The 17119-nt window shown below is 35.6% G+C and overlaps 1 protein-coding gene and 1 long non-coding RNA gene across 5 annotated transcripts in view; both read right to left on the minus strand.

Annotated features, from left to right (window-relative positions):
- Positions 1-452: 452 nt before the first annotated feature.
- The window catches only part of msrab (methionine sulfoxide reductase Ab), a 78470-nt gene continuing 61803 nt past the window's right edge, over positions 453-17119 (minus strand). For all 4 annotated transcript variants that reach the window (XM_073928603.1, XM_073928604.1, XM_073928605.1 and 1 more), the window contains one exon: positions 453-1854. In XM_073928603.1, coding sequence (XP_073784704.1) covers positions 1681-1854 — 174 coding nt within the window. In that variant the 3' untranslated portion in view covers positions 453-1680. The remainder of the gene's footprint in view (positions 1855-17119) is intronic.
- LOC141378577 (uncharacterized) lies at positions 6268-7848 on the minus strand. Its single transcript, XR_012393419.1, has 3 exons — positions 7734-7848; positions 7497-7602; positions 6268-7142 (listed from the first exon to the last, which is right to left on the minus strand). It is a non-coding gene; the product is annotated as an uncharacterized lncRNA (long non-coding RNA).

The following is a 17119-nucleotide window of genomic DNA, read 5'->3' on the forward strand; positions in this document are numbered from 1 at the left end:
GAGATCAGGTAGGTCTTGAGAGCTCCCCCTTTAGAAAAGGGAGGAAAAGGAGGAGATGGAGTGGAAGGGGGGATTTGTCTAAAACGAAGATAGAGCAGTAAGGAGAAAATGATCCATTTATAGTAAACTAGGATCATTCTGTCTGGATTATTACTGATTACAGATGAGGGCCGCTCAGTAGTGCTCAATCATATAACTCCTCTCCAAATTAGTTTATGAAACTTCACTTTGATTAATATTCAAATAGAAAATACATGCTCTAATGACACTGATAGATATTTGATCTTAGTTTAAGCATAAAATCAATTTTTTTCAATTTCACAGAAAATAAAGTTTATATCTTTTGTATATGTACATATGTAACAATTAATGCCATTACTACTCATAATTTAAATTTAAATGGGTAATTACTAGCTGAAATAATGTTTTTCAGATAGGCGGAAGACAAAAGATGGTTTACGGAATGAAACTGTTTAATGGTTCTAAAATCAGCTTCAGTTTAATTCAACAACAACAACTTTGGTTTGGTTGAGAAAGACTAGATGATGTCAGAAACTTTAAGACCCCCCTTAAAAGGTGCAGTATGTAGGATTGACATAGTTGTTGAACTAGGTTTTGCAGTACTAATTTTTCATGAGGAAATATTTTACATATTACCAGTTTAATGGCTAATATGAGTTCAGTCGAATGAAAATGTTCATTGTGAAAAGAAGGCGTGGCACCCTTCCCGCCCCTAGACCCAACCGTCATTGGTGGATTATCAAATCGTACTAAATTGTACAAATTCCAATTAGCCACCCAATCAAATAGATGACATGCAAACACAGGTTGCCGGATTGATGACACCAAAAGTAGCGAACATGCCTGAGAATCGAGCTTTACAATGCAAGCTTCTCAGCTAATGTTTGCATTTATTCATTCATTCTTTTTGGCTTAATCCCTTTATTAATCGGGGTCGCCAGAGCGTAATGAACTGCCAACTTATTCAGAATATGTTTTACAAAGCGGATGCCCCTCCAGCCGCAACCCAACAATGGGAAACACCTGCACACTCTTGCATTCACACTCATACACTATGGCCAATTTAGCTTATTCAATTCAGCGGTAGCGCATGTCTTTTAACTGTGGGGAAAACCGGAGCACCCGGAGCAATGGGGAGAACATGCAAACTCCACACAGAAATGTCAACTGACCCAGCCGGGGCTTAAACCAGCGACCTTCCTGCTGTGAGGCAATCATGCTACCCACTGCGCCACATTGCTGCTATTTTTACATTTACAATATTTATATTACATGTGTATTCAAAACACTTAATGTGGAATTTTAGAACTCTGAATCTATGTCTTATTTCAAAGGCTGTTACGACTTATAGTTTGCATTTCAGCCGCGACTGCATATATCAAGACAGCCTTCATACTAAGGCAAGCAGCAGTGCTGAAATATAGTTAAAGTGGCAGTGGACAGGTTATAGAGACCAAAACAAAGACAAAACTTAAAACATGGAGAGCAAATATTCAAAGGAGAAAAATTGACTTCAGATTTGTTTTTCAGAAAGACGATGATGTTTCTAAAGCATCTGCAAACATATTATGTTTTTTTCTGCTTTAGAAGATTCAACTTACATACAGTACAACACCTTTAACATAGAAAACAAGTAGGCCTATGTCTGTGATCTCTGATTCATAGTTCATCTCTCCCCTCTGTAATAGAGCAGGTCACACCGGTGCCCTTTAACCCACAGTATCCCTTTGGCACCTTGTGCAGGTACTGCTGGTGATAATCTTCAGCGTAGTAAAAAACTGTGAGCTGCCGGATGTCTGTGGTGATTTCGCCCAGGCCTTTCCTGCTCAGAGCCTACAAAAACAACAAACACAAACACAGTAAATGACGACACCTTCTGGATATCAAGAGGGTAAATGTGCTGACTCTAGGGAGAAGCAACTCATTTCGAACTGAAATGACACTTTGTTGTGCGAGTGCCTGTGTATGTGTGTATGATGTTAGGCTGAATGTCCAGAAGTCTTTTAAAGGGACATGAATGAACTTATGTCTCCCTCTAGGGGTCACAATCATAAACTAAAAACTGCTTTAGGTAGTGCTAGTACAAACGGAGAACAAACGAACTTTGAAGATCAGTCGCAGTATTTTTGAAGCTCACATGTAGACCTGAGGGAGCTGTCAATATAACCGAGAGAAAGACTGTAGTTAAGATAACTTTGGCAGAAACTGTCATTTCTGAACTGTATGTAGTTTCGGATCTCATCCTCTAGGTGGAGACAGAAGACAGACGTCTAGGTCGCTTTTGATGTAATGTCTAACAAAAGAGGCTGCATGTGCACCAGAACAGCAGGATATTATTATAACAGGCTGGATGTAAACAAAAACAAAGATGTCCGCACAACACGAAGCCCACATTCACTATATGCGTTTGATTTCATATTCTTTCTACTGTATGTAATGTAATTTTTAACAGCAAAAGGCGTCAGATTTTTATTATTAGATTATAAAATGGGTAAAAATCCTACAGTGGAAAGACAGATGAAGACACAGAAAACATTTAGCCATGCTCACATAAAGAGATACTTGATAAGATTAATAACAGAGCTAGTTAGCATAATTAAAAATAATTATTATTAATGGCAACTATAATTTTAATTAATATATTATATTGCATTTGTAAATTTTAGCTTTTAACAAATTTAAATCAGTCCACCACAAAAAAAAAAAGAAAAAAAAAAATCGGTATTGGTAATACTCTAATCCCTTTTAGTTATTAATAAATTGTAATATATATATATATATATATATATATATATATATATATATATATATATATATATATATATATATATATATATAATTATATCTATAATTTATTATACTATAATAATAATAATCAAATAGTACTTTTTATATCATTTTTTATAAATTTTGTATTTCAGTTTGAATTTCTAATGTATTATTTAACTCTGCTATTATTATAACTTATAATATATAACTATAAATATAATAATATAATATAATAATAGAAATGTATAATATAATAAATAACTAAAATTTTTGCTCTCATAATTTTATTGTTATTATGATCTAAAGTTATTACTTTTGAGTATTCTAACAGAAAAAATACTTACAAAATAAAGCATTTTTAGGTGTAACTTTTCATAAATAAATGTAGTCCATGTACGTCAGTTCTAATTTTTGATTATTATTAATCTAATGACTTCCCATTTGTGTTAAAAAATTCTTCTCAATTCTCATTCTAATTGACCAACAACATGGTCAAAATGATCAAAAGCTATCTAAATGAATTAATGTCACACACTTTTTTCTAAAAATACAAATAAATAACAATTCTCAATGTTTGTGTTAAGCTTTGACTTGCGTGCAAATCAAAATAACCACCATGATAGATACAATTAGGATCAGTTTTCCAAGCCCTGTTTATAAACCTTTAAATTGTCCAAACTGGATTAAATACAATAGCATGCATTAAAAGAAGAAGTTTGGGAGAAAAGTGTGTGTGTGTGTGTGTGTGTATGCTGTCATAGAGCTGGTGCTGTCAAAGCTCAGTGGTCTGAGTCTCTGCACTGGAGGAGAACATTTCTGTGGACACTCAAGCAAACAGACAGAGAGAAAGAGAGAGAAAGATATTACATAAGCATTTGCATATTTGAATATGCTTCATCCGACTCTGATGACTCAACTAATGCCACTAAGTGTTTCTGCATCCTCACTCACACACACAATTATTAGTTAAAGCATTTTCTGGTGTATTCCTGATCTAAGTTTCAGACCAAAAATTTCATTCATTTTCCTATCAATTTTAATTTGAATTGTATCGTATTTCTCTGCTGGCCTCTTATTTGTGCATATCGCTGTTTACACATCTGCACACTAACAAACCTGTACATGCTAGCACACAGCCCCTGCGTCAGTTTTAACTAAAACAGCGTGTCCTACTTTTAACATTCCAACATAAATAAATCATACTAATGCAGCTCTTTCTATGAACTAAATGTCTACACAGCTAAAGAATCAAATATAGAAATCGTAAAAGTGTTTTAACTTAGCTAGTAAGCTACTTGCTTCTAGTTTATCTCTGTGCTAAAAGTTACAACACAATTTCCCCATATCAGAAGCTGCATATTTCTCTGCACATTCACAAACCTGCACATGCTAACTCAGTCACGGTGTAAAAGATTCAATAGTGTCTTTAGCTTAGCAAGTAAGCTAAATTCTTCTAGTTTAGCGTCTCTGCTAAAAGCTACAGCATCTTCCACATATCACACACTGCTTCACCAACATAAAGGGATGTGTAGGTGTTTATATACCCATCTATACGCATGTGTGATTTACTTCAGGCTAAACATATGAGAGGGCGACGGTGCAATATAAAAACCCACAGTGCATAGGGCCAAGGCTGCTCTCTGCATGTTCTGTACATTTTCTCCACACACGTTTCGTTTGTATGTTAGCATGAGAGTGTGTGTCAGTGTGATATAGTCAGGAATCCATTTTGTCATCCTTGGCTGTTCCTGCATTTTGTGAGAGGGAATAAGGCGGTGGAGGGTCATGTGACCTGAGAGAGAAGACGGATCAAAGTGTGAGAGCATGAGCGAGATTACATGACACTGAACAGACAGAGAGAGATTTTGTTTTTAGATGGAGAGCTTTTGGGAACCTGAGGCAGGCAGCACTAGAGACAGGCATTTTAGAAGAAGATTTAGTCTATTTAGGACAGTTTCTACTTCGTTTGTGATAACAGCATGGCCCGTTCAGTTATCTAAATAGCTAACTTGTTTATAATAATCAAAAGCTATATTTTCCCTGTGGTTCTAGAGCTCCTCAGTATCTCTCATTTTGAAGTTATTCCCACATGCAGTTCAAAGCCAATTTAGCTTCAATAAACAGAAATATTTTATATTGAAACTGCACATTAAGCCATTGACGGAATCGTGAAATTCAAACTGTTAGTTGTCAGTCAGTTACACTATACATACATTTTCTATTTAGCTTGGTTTTTGGTTTATAAAGTGAACAAACAAGCTATATTTGGTGTTACGCCTATGTTGTCTTTATTTCATTTAAAATGCTGTATATATATATATATATATATATATATATATATATATATATATATATATATATATATATATATATATATATATATATATATATATAGATATATAGATATATAGTCACCTTGGAATTATAAGGTTCTATCTGCGTTCTGAATGATTTTGAGATAATGAGCTTTAAAGTTTTTGTATTCCATAAGAAACGGTATGTGTGTAAAAATTGTTTTTGGAATAAAAAGTCTTAAAATGTAAGCAACTTATAAATAAGCATCCCATATGGTAAGTAAGTTTTCAATTAATAAGAATATGTCAATTACTTAATTTTGACAAAAATGTCAGATAGAACCTTATAATTCTAAGGTGACGATATATATATATATATATATATATATATATATATATATATATATATATATATATATATATATATATATATTTTTTTTTTTTTTTTTTTTTTTTCCCTGCCCTTGGCTAAGTTATGAATGAAAAGTTTTTTTTAATTTATTTATTTATTTTCTACTGCTGTACCCTTTGCATATTTGTATCTATACATTTTCCTGTATTGTTAAAAAGACCTAACATGTGTTACTTTTATCTATGTTATTTTATCGATCTTATTATCATATATTTTTTATTTGTTTTGTGTTTTTTATATTGACCTTAATGCAAGAATATGTTGCACTGCTGCTAGATTGAAGCAGTTGATGTCTAATGATTCTATGAATTTGGTGCTGTGGCTCTCTGACTAATATCTATCAATAAAAAAACTTAAGTTAAACTAAAAATGCTGTATTTATGAACTATTTACAAATGAAAATAAACTATTGAATATTTTTACTATTTAATAAGTTTACTACACCATTCAAAGTCCAAAAAAGATTTTAAATAATATATGTAAATAAGATTGATTCTGGCCTAGCTCAATCAATCCTTCCATCCATCCATCTAATGTATATGCACAAATATAATATTTAGAAGCATCCAATAGAAAATATTATTTTAAATGAGAGATTATGATGGGTGTACTCATATGCTATCAGCATATGAGTACACCCCTCATAATCTCTTGTAACCCTCGGTAGACAAATGTATTATAAGATTTAATCAATGGACCAGATGCTCAGAAGTCTAAATTCCTCCAAAGAGAGAGAAGATACAACAACAGTGAAGGACTCGGACACAGAGGTAAGAATATTAAAAGATTGTATTGTAAAATGTTCACAGAAATATATATAAAAATAAATAAAAATAAATAAAACAAATTCTAGATTTTTTCACACTTATCTAATGACCTCAATCTTATTTACACTCTCTAATAACACTTCTCTTTCTTCACAGGCTATATCACTAATAAGGTAAGTTAATATTGTTGTTTTTCTGTTTTTCTATTGTTAAGGCTAATATTATATTTTGGTTACTATTATAACAATAATATAATATTAATATGCTAATAACAGTACTATATTAAAGGTTTGCAAGTGTAAGTTAATAATACAATATTAAAATTGTATTATTATTTAACATATAATCAAGATTTCCCTTCTTAAATCAGTTAACCTCTCTCTATAAAGATTCAAAAATTTCAACGAATGAACACTCTAAAGGAACAATGTACAAATAAAATAAAAATGAAAATAAAACATTCACTTAAAACATTTCAAAATGTTCCAAAAGTCCAGTAAAGGTGATAAACTTTCAAAAAGATTCTTTTGCAAAACAACTAGGTTGCAAATTCAGTTCCAGAGATCCAGGATGTTGCACTTGTGAGTGTGTTGTAAATTTACACTCCTACCATGACGTTGAATAGGTTTTACTTTGTATCTTTTCAACAGGTGTATCCAAAGAATCCACTTAATGGGAGGCTCGCCAGTCCAACTCCACAATTAGACATGCCGATGGAAGTTGAGACAATCCAAATCCAGAAAAAGTTCAAACTTCAATTAATTCGAATCCAGAGCAGATCACATCCAGCAACTGACGTCAATAGAACATCTCACCGATGAAAAATCAGAAGAAGATGCACAAACGAACAAAACCAAGGAAAAGAAAAAAAAACCTGGCCTTGAAAACACAAGGCCAAAGAAACCATTAGCATTTTACAGTGTATGCATTATCTCAGCTAAACACATTTCTAAATAAACAGCAACAGTAAATAACCATGTATATGCTTCTCTCTGCTGAATTTCTGTGTTTTTCCTATTTCTCTCTCCTATTTGGCATTTTCTTTTTACAAATGACAGCATTTTACTTAAACTTTCTCACTTAAACTTTACACAATCACTTGTATAATACTCTGTATAATACTTTGTTTTTACTAGACCAAACAAATGGTTAATTAATGAAACACATTTTTCGACACTAGTTTAAATCATGTTATAATGAATACAATAATAAATAATAAAAACACAAACTCACCAAGGAAATCATTCAAAATCAAAACGAAACAAACAGGAAAACTCCAGGTGGCACTCGTGTGCAGATTTCACTCTCAGAGACAAATCTTGTCTTTTTTCTCTCAATCCTTCATTAAAAATATATGATTGAAATCATGTCAGCATCTTATTAATGGTCAATTTTCACAATTAATACGCATTAAACATTAAAAGATGTAAATCTAATAGTTATATTACTGTTATTAATATAACAACTTACATCTCTGCTTTCCCTTGCGAACCCTGAATCACCATAGCAACGGTAAACACAAGCTAACAGACAAGCGAGATTTGTTATTGTTTGGAAAAGCTGATCTGCTGCTATAGTGTAAGGCACGATGATGTCATTCTAAAGCACTATTCCCTTGAATGCTGTATAATACTCTATTATAAATTATTTATATAAGTAAATAATTTTAATGTATATTATTTAATCGAGTATTCTGCCAATGTTTTTCCTTATATTTCTATTTGCTCTATTGCTGTATACTACCCACTAGTAACCTGGGTTACACATTCCCCCCCTGAATTCAGGCACGTCCTCGGGCATGTACGGGGTTGGGTTGTCACTGCAACTGGAAAAGGGTCTGGCACAACAAAGGGCTGATCTCTAGTGAGTATGGGTTCTTCTAACGATGTGGTAAAGGCAGAACTCAGACCTTGTAGTAAGGACTGAATGACTAGTGTCAAGGGATTTCCTAGTTTATGATATTCAAACCTATTAGGAGGTCTACATTGCCTTTTTGAGCGTCTAGGCCCACTGGTATCTAGGTCTTCATCCACTATTGGCTGGTTACTTGAAACATTTCTGACATGAGGATTTTGATCATTAGAATGGGATACATCAACAGGATCTAATTCAAGCGCCCTTCTATGGATCTGTAGTTCAACACTATTTCCACTTCTTTCAGGTTCAATTTCTTTGGGGTCAATATCAGCAGGGTTCAGCACAGGTAAGAAATTCTCATTGACATCATCTCTTTGATTCTCTGTTAAGTCTTCTTCTAGTCTGGAATCAGGTAAGGTTTCTTTTTCAGGGTTCACCACGACAGGGAGTGGTTCAATGGGCTCTATGCCAGGTAAGTTCCTTACAAGCACAGGACTTTGTGATGAAGGTAACACAGTCGTTGTAATGGATTCCAACTGGCGTCCTGCATTTCTAATATATAGAGAGTCATCCTCAGATTCTGACTGATCACTCATTTGATGTTCTTTGGGAGCATATTCTAGAGCAGAGCTAGACCTAGTTCTGGGCTTACGTTGAACATTTGGAGGACTCATTTCTTCAATTTCATTTTCAGACAAATATCCACAAGGTCGAAGTAAGTCTCTGTGTAAAGTTCGAACTGGACCGGTCTTTCCGTCAGGCTGGACTACATATACTGGGAGATCTCCAGCTTTACGGATAACTACATAGACATCTGGTTCCCATTTGTCTGCCAGTTTGTTCTTTCCTCTTAGCCTCAAATTTCGCACAAGGACTTTATCTCCCACATCAAGAGTAGAAACAACCACATGTTTGTCAAATCTGCGCTTGTTACGTTGGGCTACTTTTGCAGAGTTTTTGATGGCAATTTCATAGCTCTCTCTTAAACCTTCTTTCAGATCTTTTACATACTGAGAGTGGGATTTGGTAGAACGATCCACAGGTAACCCAAAGGCTAAGTCGACTGGCAGCCTGGGCTGTCTACCAAACATAAGTTCATAGGGAGTGTATCCTGTTACATCATTTCGAGTGCAATTGTAGGCATGCACCAAAGGCTTGACAAACTCCTTCCAGCATGACTTCTTTTTGTTTTCAAGAGTACCCAACATTTGGAGAAGGGTCCTATTGAATCTCTCCACTGGATTTCCTCTTGGGTGGTAAGGAGTAGTTCTCACTTTGTGTATACCTGCGACGAGACATAGCTCTTTGATGAGGCTTGACTCAAAATCTCGTCCTTGATCACTGTGCAGTCTTTCCGGAAATCCATAATGTACTAGAAAGTTTTCCCATAAACATCTAGCCACAGTCTGTGCCTTCTGGTTTCTGGTAGGCACAGCCACCGCATATTTGGTGAAGTGATCTGTAATAACTAATATATCTTTGGTGTTACTCTGATCTGGCTCTAAAGACAAGAAGTCCATACAGACCAACTCCAAGGGTCTGGTAGTCTTGATGTTCATCATTTCAGCTGCTTTTTCAGGAAACGCTTTTCTACGTACACATCTCTCACATGTCTTAATTTTCTCTTCCACAGATGATGACATTTTTGGCCAAAAGAATCTGGTTCTGACAAGGTCAAGTGTCCTCTCCATGCCCATGTGTCCCATATCATTATGGAGACTCTTCAACACTGTTCCACGTAAAGCTACAGGTAAGGCTAATTGATAGTGAGTGCTTTCCTGATCTTGCTTCTTCCTATAAAGCAATCCATCCCTTAATTCTAATCTGTTCCATTCCCTTATCCACAGAGTAACAGCAAGCGACTGGTCTTTTGAACTAGAAGGTTTTTCATTCCGCTGTAAACAATCGATAATGAATTTGAGATCAGGATCCATTCTCTGCTGTCTCTTTAACTCCTCGTTAGACAGGTAAGGAATGACTGGAAGACCATGCTCATTTTCTTGTTCAAACGCATTTGGTAATACATCTGCATGCAGGGCTAAGGACTCAACAAGGGCAATGGAAGGGTTGGAAAATTTGCATTTATGTGAGGAATTTCCAATCTGATGTCGATCACAGATGGCTTTTATGGCCTCTGGGAGGATAAGAGAATCTTCAACTCCAAATTCATCTAAATGATGAAGGGTAAACTGTTTAATTCTCTCTCTCTCTTTCTGAGATGCAGGGTCATCTAAAAGCTCACCATGTGGTCGTCTTGAAAGGCCATCTGCATCACAGTTTTGACTTCCAGCCCTATACTGGAGCTTGAAATTGTAAGTGGACAGACTTGACAACCAGCGATAACTGGTAGCATCAAGCTTTGCAGATGTCAGAATGTAAGTTAAAGGGTTGCTATCAGTTACGACCACAAATTCTGTTCCATACAAATAGTCACTGAATTTAGATGTGACTGCCCATTTAAGAGCTAGAAATTCTAGCTTGTGAGCTGGATACCGGCTTTCACTTCTTGTCAACCCTCTGCTTGCAAAAGCAATGACCCGCATTTGTCCCTCTTGTTTCTGGTATAAGGCTGCCCCAAGCCCAGTGGTACTGGCGTCAGTATGCAGAACATAAGGAAGCTTTGGGTCTGCAAATCCCAGAACAGGTGCAGAGGTGAGTTTCTCAATAATCATGTCAAAGGCTTGTTGACAGGGCTGATTCCATCTGTTTCCGAATTCCTTTTTGGGGTCCAGATATTGCTTATTCTTGTTCTCTTGTAGGTGACGTTTTTGAAGAGGTGGATACCCTACTGTGAGGTCATTAAGGGGTTTGATTATCTTGGAATAATCCTGAATGAACCTCCTATAGTATCCAGAAAATCCCAGAAAAGATCTTAATTCTTTGAGATTTCTTGGTCTTGGCCAGGTTTTTAGAGCCTCGATTTTCACTGGATCAGTCTCCACTCCATTGTCTGATACAATATGACCAAGGTATCGAACAGAAGTCTGGAAAAACTTGCACTTTTCAGGCGATAGCTTCAGTCCATATTCTTTGAGCCTTTTCAAAACGTGCATCAGCCTTGATTCATGCTCTTCTAAACTTTCAGAGAAAATGATCAGATCATCGATGAAGACCAACACCTCTTTTCTATTCAAGTCACCCATGCATCTTTCCATCAGCCTTTGAAACGTACTTGGGGCATTGGTAATGCCTTGGGGCATCCTATTGAACTCCCAGAACCCCAAGGGACATACAAAGGCAGTTTTACTTTTGTCAGCTTCCTCCATCTCAATCTGATAATATCCTGATTTTAAGTCAAGGACAGAGAACCATTTTGAACCAGTTAGTGCTGAAAAGACCTCTTCCAGATTTGGCAGGGCATAGGCATCTTTAATTGTTTGTGAGTTCAGCTTTCTGAAGTCAATGCAAAGACGTACAGAATTGTCTTTCTTTCTTACAACTACTATGGGGGAGGCAAAGGGGGATTCTGACTCTCGGATAATTCCAGCTGCTAACAAGTCTTGCAAATGTTTTCGTACTGCATCAATGTCCTGAGGATGTATGGGTCGAGGTCTGTGTTTGAAAGGAGTCTCATCATTAAGCTTTATTCGGTGAGTGACTTTGTTTGTATGTCCATAATCTAAGTCATGCAAGGCGAAGACTTCAGGCATGGAATTTAATTGATCCATTATTCGTTTCTTCCATTCAGGTGTCAATGGGGAATTTTCAAAGTCAAATTTGAGATTGGAACAAGCAGAAAGTTCTTTATTGACAGTGCTGGAATTTACTGGCCCACTCTTTATTACTTCTTGGACTGCCCGCAATTCAGCAATTATAGTTCTGGGATAGATGGTAATGTCGGTCTGAGTTTCATTCCGTAACACAACTGGTAACTGTTGATTCCTTTTGTTGGGTAAGGAATGCAAACAGCTGGCAACTAGCAAACCACCAGGTAAAGCGGGTGAAGTTGGTGACTCTAGAGCTACACATTTCCCTACATGAGGACAATTAACTAGAACATGTCCATCAAGAACCACTGTACATCCTGCAGGTACTACCTCTGGAACATGTCCCTTGAATTTGATACAGCCCACTACATCAGCACTTGCTTGTTTGTATCTTGCTTCTAACACTTTTTGCACTGCACGGTAACCATGGAAGTTAGATTGAGGAAAGGAAGCAGATTGTTGAACATAGTTACTGTAAAGAGCATCTAATGAATTTGTGCCAATTAGAACTTGGGGAGTGTTCATCAAATCTGGGACTACCAGGGCTAAAGTGGGCACTTCTGTCTCTGTTCCAAGGAACTCTCTGGGAAACTTAAGAGTCAATTCCACATATCCAAGATAAGGCACTGTTTGACCATTTGCCCCTTCCACTTCCAGCAAGTTATCCAATGATTTAAGTGGACAATTTGATAAATTATCTTGATAAAATGACCAGGGAACAGTAGTTACTTGGGACCCTGTGTCCAGAAGGCAGGAAACTCTTTTATTACCAACAGTTATTTGGGCAGTACACTTCACTCCCACTAATCCTCTTGGTAAATTTCTCAAAGGGGGTGCGTCACACGCATTTTGGTTGAACAATTGTTTACGTTTCTCAGGGCAATTATTATTTCTCTTAGTCTCTGTATGCCCCTCTACAGAGACCGTCCTCAGTTTAAAGGATTCATTATTGCTACTTGTTGGGTATCCCACTGGGCTTGTCGCTCCCTTAACTTGCGTTTTTTCTCAGCAACTTTAGTAGGGTCAGGAGCATTACTACAGCTGCTGGCAAGATGACCATCTTCCGCACATCTAAAACAATACCCCGGACGAGGTCTACTTTCAGGTAGTTTACTAGCTCTGTAACAATCTGTTGCTCTAGGTTCAGGCAGCAAGTTTCTGGTGCGGTTTCTATACATATCAGGGGCAGACAGTTGAACCTTTAAATCAGCAATCTGTCTCTTTAAGTCAGCAATTTCAGTTGCTTCTACATCACTTTTAATTTTTGGAGTGGCTGTAGTTTGCATGGCTGTAATCTGTGCCTGTAACTCAGTGACAACATTTCTCAGCTCACTCACTTCATCTGGTTTTGCATTTTTTTTCTTTTCTTTCTGGCTTAAAGGCTTTTGCAGTGCAACAACTTGAGCTTGAAGTTCACACACTTGCTTTGCGAGAGATGTGTCAGTTTGATCATCCTGCATTTCACATTGGTGGGCAGATATCTGGTGAGCTGACAGTCTGAATTTCGAGGGGGCAGAATAGTGTTTATTTAGCCCTAAATGTTTTCTCATTCTTTCTTCTTTAGAGGCATTTTTATCTTCTTCTGTACGGATGAGAACTACTAATTCTGCAAATGAAGGAGGAGTGGCTTTTCTCCTTTCTAATTGAAGGTTAGCAATGAGGGAACTGTCCCAACAGCCGCGACAAAACTGCTTTAGAAGATATCGGTTTCTCTCTTCTTCAAATATCCCACCTCGTCGAATAGCTGTGCTTAAGAGTACTTGTAATCTGTGCAGGTAAGTTGAAGGCTTCTCACCATTGTTTTGGAAGCTATTCATAAATCTGGCTAATAACTCATCTCCGTCTTCTACAGAGCCATATACAGACTCCAGCAATTCCAGATATACTGCAGGTAAACTGTTAGGTGAGACATGTTTAACAATATCTGCAGCAGGGGGAAGCAGACTGTCTATGATTCTTCTGGCTCGATTTAAGTCAGATATAGAAGGATCTGTCAGTAGGAGATCAACACTGGCACGCCAAGTGTCAAAGTCTGGCTCATTAACAGGTCTAGGAATTTTTCCAGAGAAAGATCGGAGGCGAAAAGAGGTATGGTGCATTGGAGCTGTGTCATTTGTGCGGACAATGTGCTCAACTACTACCTTTTGCACGCTAGGAGGATCAATTATATCCATGGTAAGTGCTGGATGGGATGACACTGTTACTGTGGGTTTAGTACTTCTATGGTTAAGGCTTTCCTTGGACAGGTTTTTTGAATTTGTTGATTCAACTTCATGAAATGGTAAAATTCTAGATGAAGGAAAAGCTGTTTGTTCAGTAATCATACTTTGTGATATGACTGGGGACAGCAGTCTATTTGGTGAACTGACTGTGCTACGATCAAGTATTTGAGAACGTGCTGCATTTGGAAATTCAAGCTTTTTATCCAAAACAGGTAGTGACTCAGCATGAGAAGGACCAAATTTAATCTTCAGTAACTCTGTTTGGAGTACTTCCTCAATGGATTTCCCACTAAAACTAGCAATGTTTTGCAATTCCTCCAGATATCCATTAGTAGCACTATCACTAGCAATATGGGGGTAAACGCAGCTTAAAGCACGTACCATGAAAGTGGTACTTGGGTTTGACATACTAACTACAGTTAAAGGCAAAAGAGGCATCAATGTTTTCATCGCGGAGTTATGTGTAAACTCTATGATAGCATGTCGATGAAACTCACAGTCAGGGTCATCAATTAGAAGATGTCGGTTAATACTTCCATATCTTAAAAGCCATGACTCTAAATCTGAGTCTGTCTCAGTCAGTGTCATTCCACCCACAATCACTGTTTTTGAGATATCTACATTCTCTTTTTCTATGATATCCATGACGTTAAAGTTCTCTCCGATTTGTAATATTTATAGTGAACTCGAATACTGTAATTAGACGCTGTTGTTGCAATCTCTCTCCTGGCTGGCTCTCGCCACTTTTTGGTATGTAACCCTCGGTAGACAAATGTATTATAAGATTTAATCAATGGACCAGATGCTCAGAAGTCTAAATTCCTCCAAAGAGAGAGAAGATACAACAACAGTGAAGGACTCGGACACAGAGGTAAGAATATTAAAAGATTGTATTGTAAAATGTTCACAGAAATATATATAAAAATAAATAAAAATAAATAAAACAAATTCTAGATTTTTTCACACTTATCTAATGACCTCAATCTTATTTACACTCTCTAATAACACTTCTCTTTCTTCACAGGCTATATCACTAATAAGGTAAGTTAATATTGTTGTTTTTCTGTTTTTCTATTGTTAAGGCTAATATTATATTTTGGTTACTATTATAACAATAATATAATATTAATATGCTAATAACAGTACTATATTAAAGGTTTGCAAGTGTAAGTTAATAATACAATATTAAAATTGTATTATTATTTAACATATAATCAAGATTTCCCTTCTTAAATCAGTTAACCTCTCTCTATAAAGATTCAAAAATTTCAACGAATGAACACTCTAAAGGAACAATGTACAAATAAAATAAAAATGAAAATAAAACATTCACTTAAAACATTTCAAAATGTTCCAAAAGTCCAGTAAAGGTGATAAACTTTCAAAAAGATTCTTTTGCAAAACAACTAGGTTGCAAATTCAGTTCCAGAGATCCAGGATGTTGCACTTGTGAGTGTGTTGTAAATTTACACTCCTACCATGACGTTGAATAGGTTTTACTTTGTATCTTTTCAACAGGTGTATCCAAAGAATCCACTTAATGGGAGGCTCGCCAGTCCAACTCCACAATTAGACATGCCGATGGAAGTTGAGACAATCCAAATCCAGAAAAAGTTCAAACTTCAATTAATTCGAATCCAGAGCAGATCACATCCAGCAACTGACGTCAATAGAACATCTCACCGATGAAAAATCAGAAGAAGATGCACAAACGAACAAAACCAAGGAAAAGAAAAAAAAACCTGGCCTTGAAAACACAAGGCCAAAGAAACCATTAGCATTTTACAGTGTATGCATTATCTCAGCTAAACACATTTCTAAATAAACAGCAACAGTAAATAACCATGTATATGCTTCTCTCTGCTGAATTTCTGTGTTTTTCCTATTTCTCTCTCCTATTTGGCATTTTCTTTTTACAAATGACAGCATTTTACTTAAACTTTCTCACTTAAACTTTACACAATCACTTGTATAATACTCTGTATAATACTTTGTTTTTACTAGACCAAACAAATGGTTAATTAATGAAACACATTTTTCGACACTAGTTTAAATCATGTTATAATGAATACAATAATAAATAATAAAAACACAAACTCACCAAGGAAATCATTCAAAATCAAAACGAAACAAACAGGAAAACTCCAGGTGGCACTCGTGTGCAGATTTCACTCTCAGAGACAAATCTTGTCTTTTTTCTCTCAATCCTTCATTAAAAATATATGATTGAAATCATGTCAGCATCTTATTAATGGTCAATTTTCACAATTAATACGCATTAAACATTAAAAGATGTAAATCTAATAGTTATATTACTGTTATTAATATAACAACTTACATCTCTGCTTTCCCTTGCGAACCCTGAATCACCATAGCAACGGTAAACACAAGCTAACAGACAAGCGAGATTTGTTATTGTTTGGAAAAGCTGATCTGCTGCTATAGTGTAAGGCACGATGATGTCATTCTAAAGCACTATTCCCTTGAATGCTGTATAATACTCTATTATAAATTATTTATATAAGTAAATAATTTTAATGTATATTATTTAATCGAGTATTCTGCCAATGTTTTTCCTTATATTTCTATTTGCTCTATTGCTGTATACTACCCACTAGTAACCTGGGTTACACTCTCATTTAAAATAATATTTTCTATTGGATGCTTCTAAATATTATATTTGTGCATATACATTAGATTAGGAATTACTAAAGCCAAATACAGAGCTAATCTACCAAAATAATAAAGTAAATAATAAATAATAGAGTAGCCTAAATTTAAGTCAGGGAAAAATCAAGAGAAAAAAGAAAAATCTATCAAACTTTGTTGAAATAGTTTTTGAAACATTTAGCTTGAATCTAAATGTATAATCTATTTCTAAAGATGTTCAGTGACTAAAATATTACTTAAATAAATATATCTGTTTAATAAATTATTTTTTTTCAAATACACCAAAAATACTGTATTTAATTTATATTCAATGGGTAATAGATAAAAAAAACATACGTTTTTAAAATTGGGTGTACCCATTTACGCTAAGCACCACACACATGCACGCACACACGCACTC

The sequence above is a fragment of the Danio rerio genome, chromosome 17, assembly GCF_049306965.1.
Source record: "Danio rerio strain Tuebingen ecotype United States chromosome 17, GRCz12tu, whole genome shotgun sequence".
Classification (NCBI taxonomy): domain Eukaryota; kingdom Metazoa; phylum Chordata; class Actinopteri; order Cypriniformes; family Danionidae; genus Danio; species Danio rerio.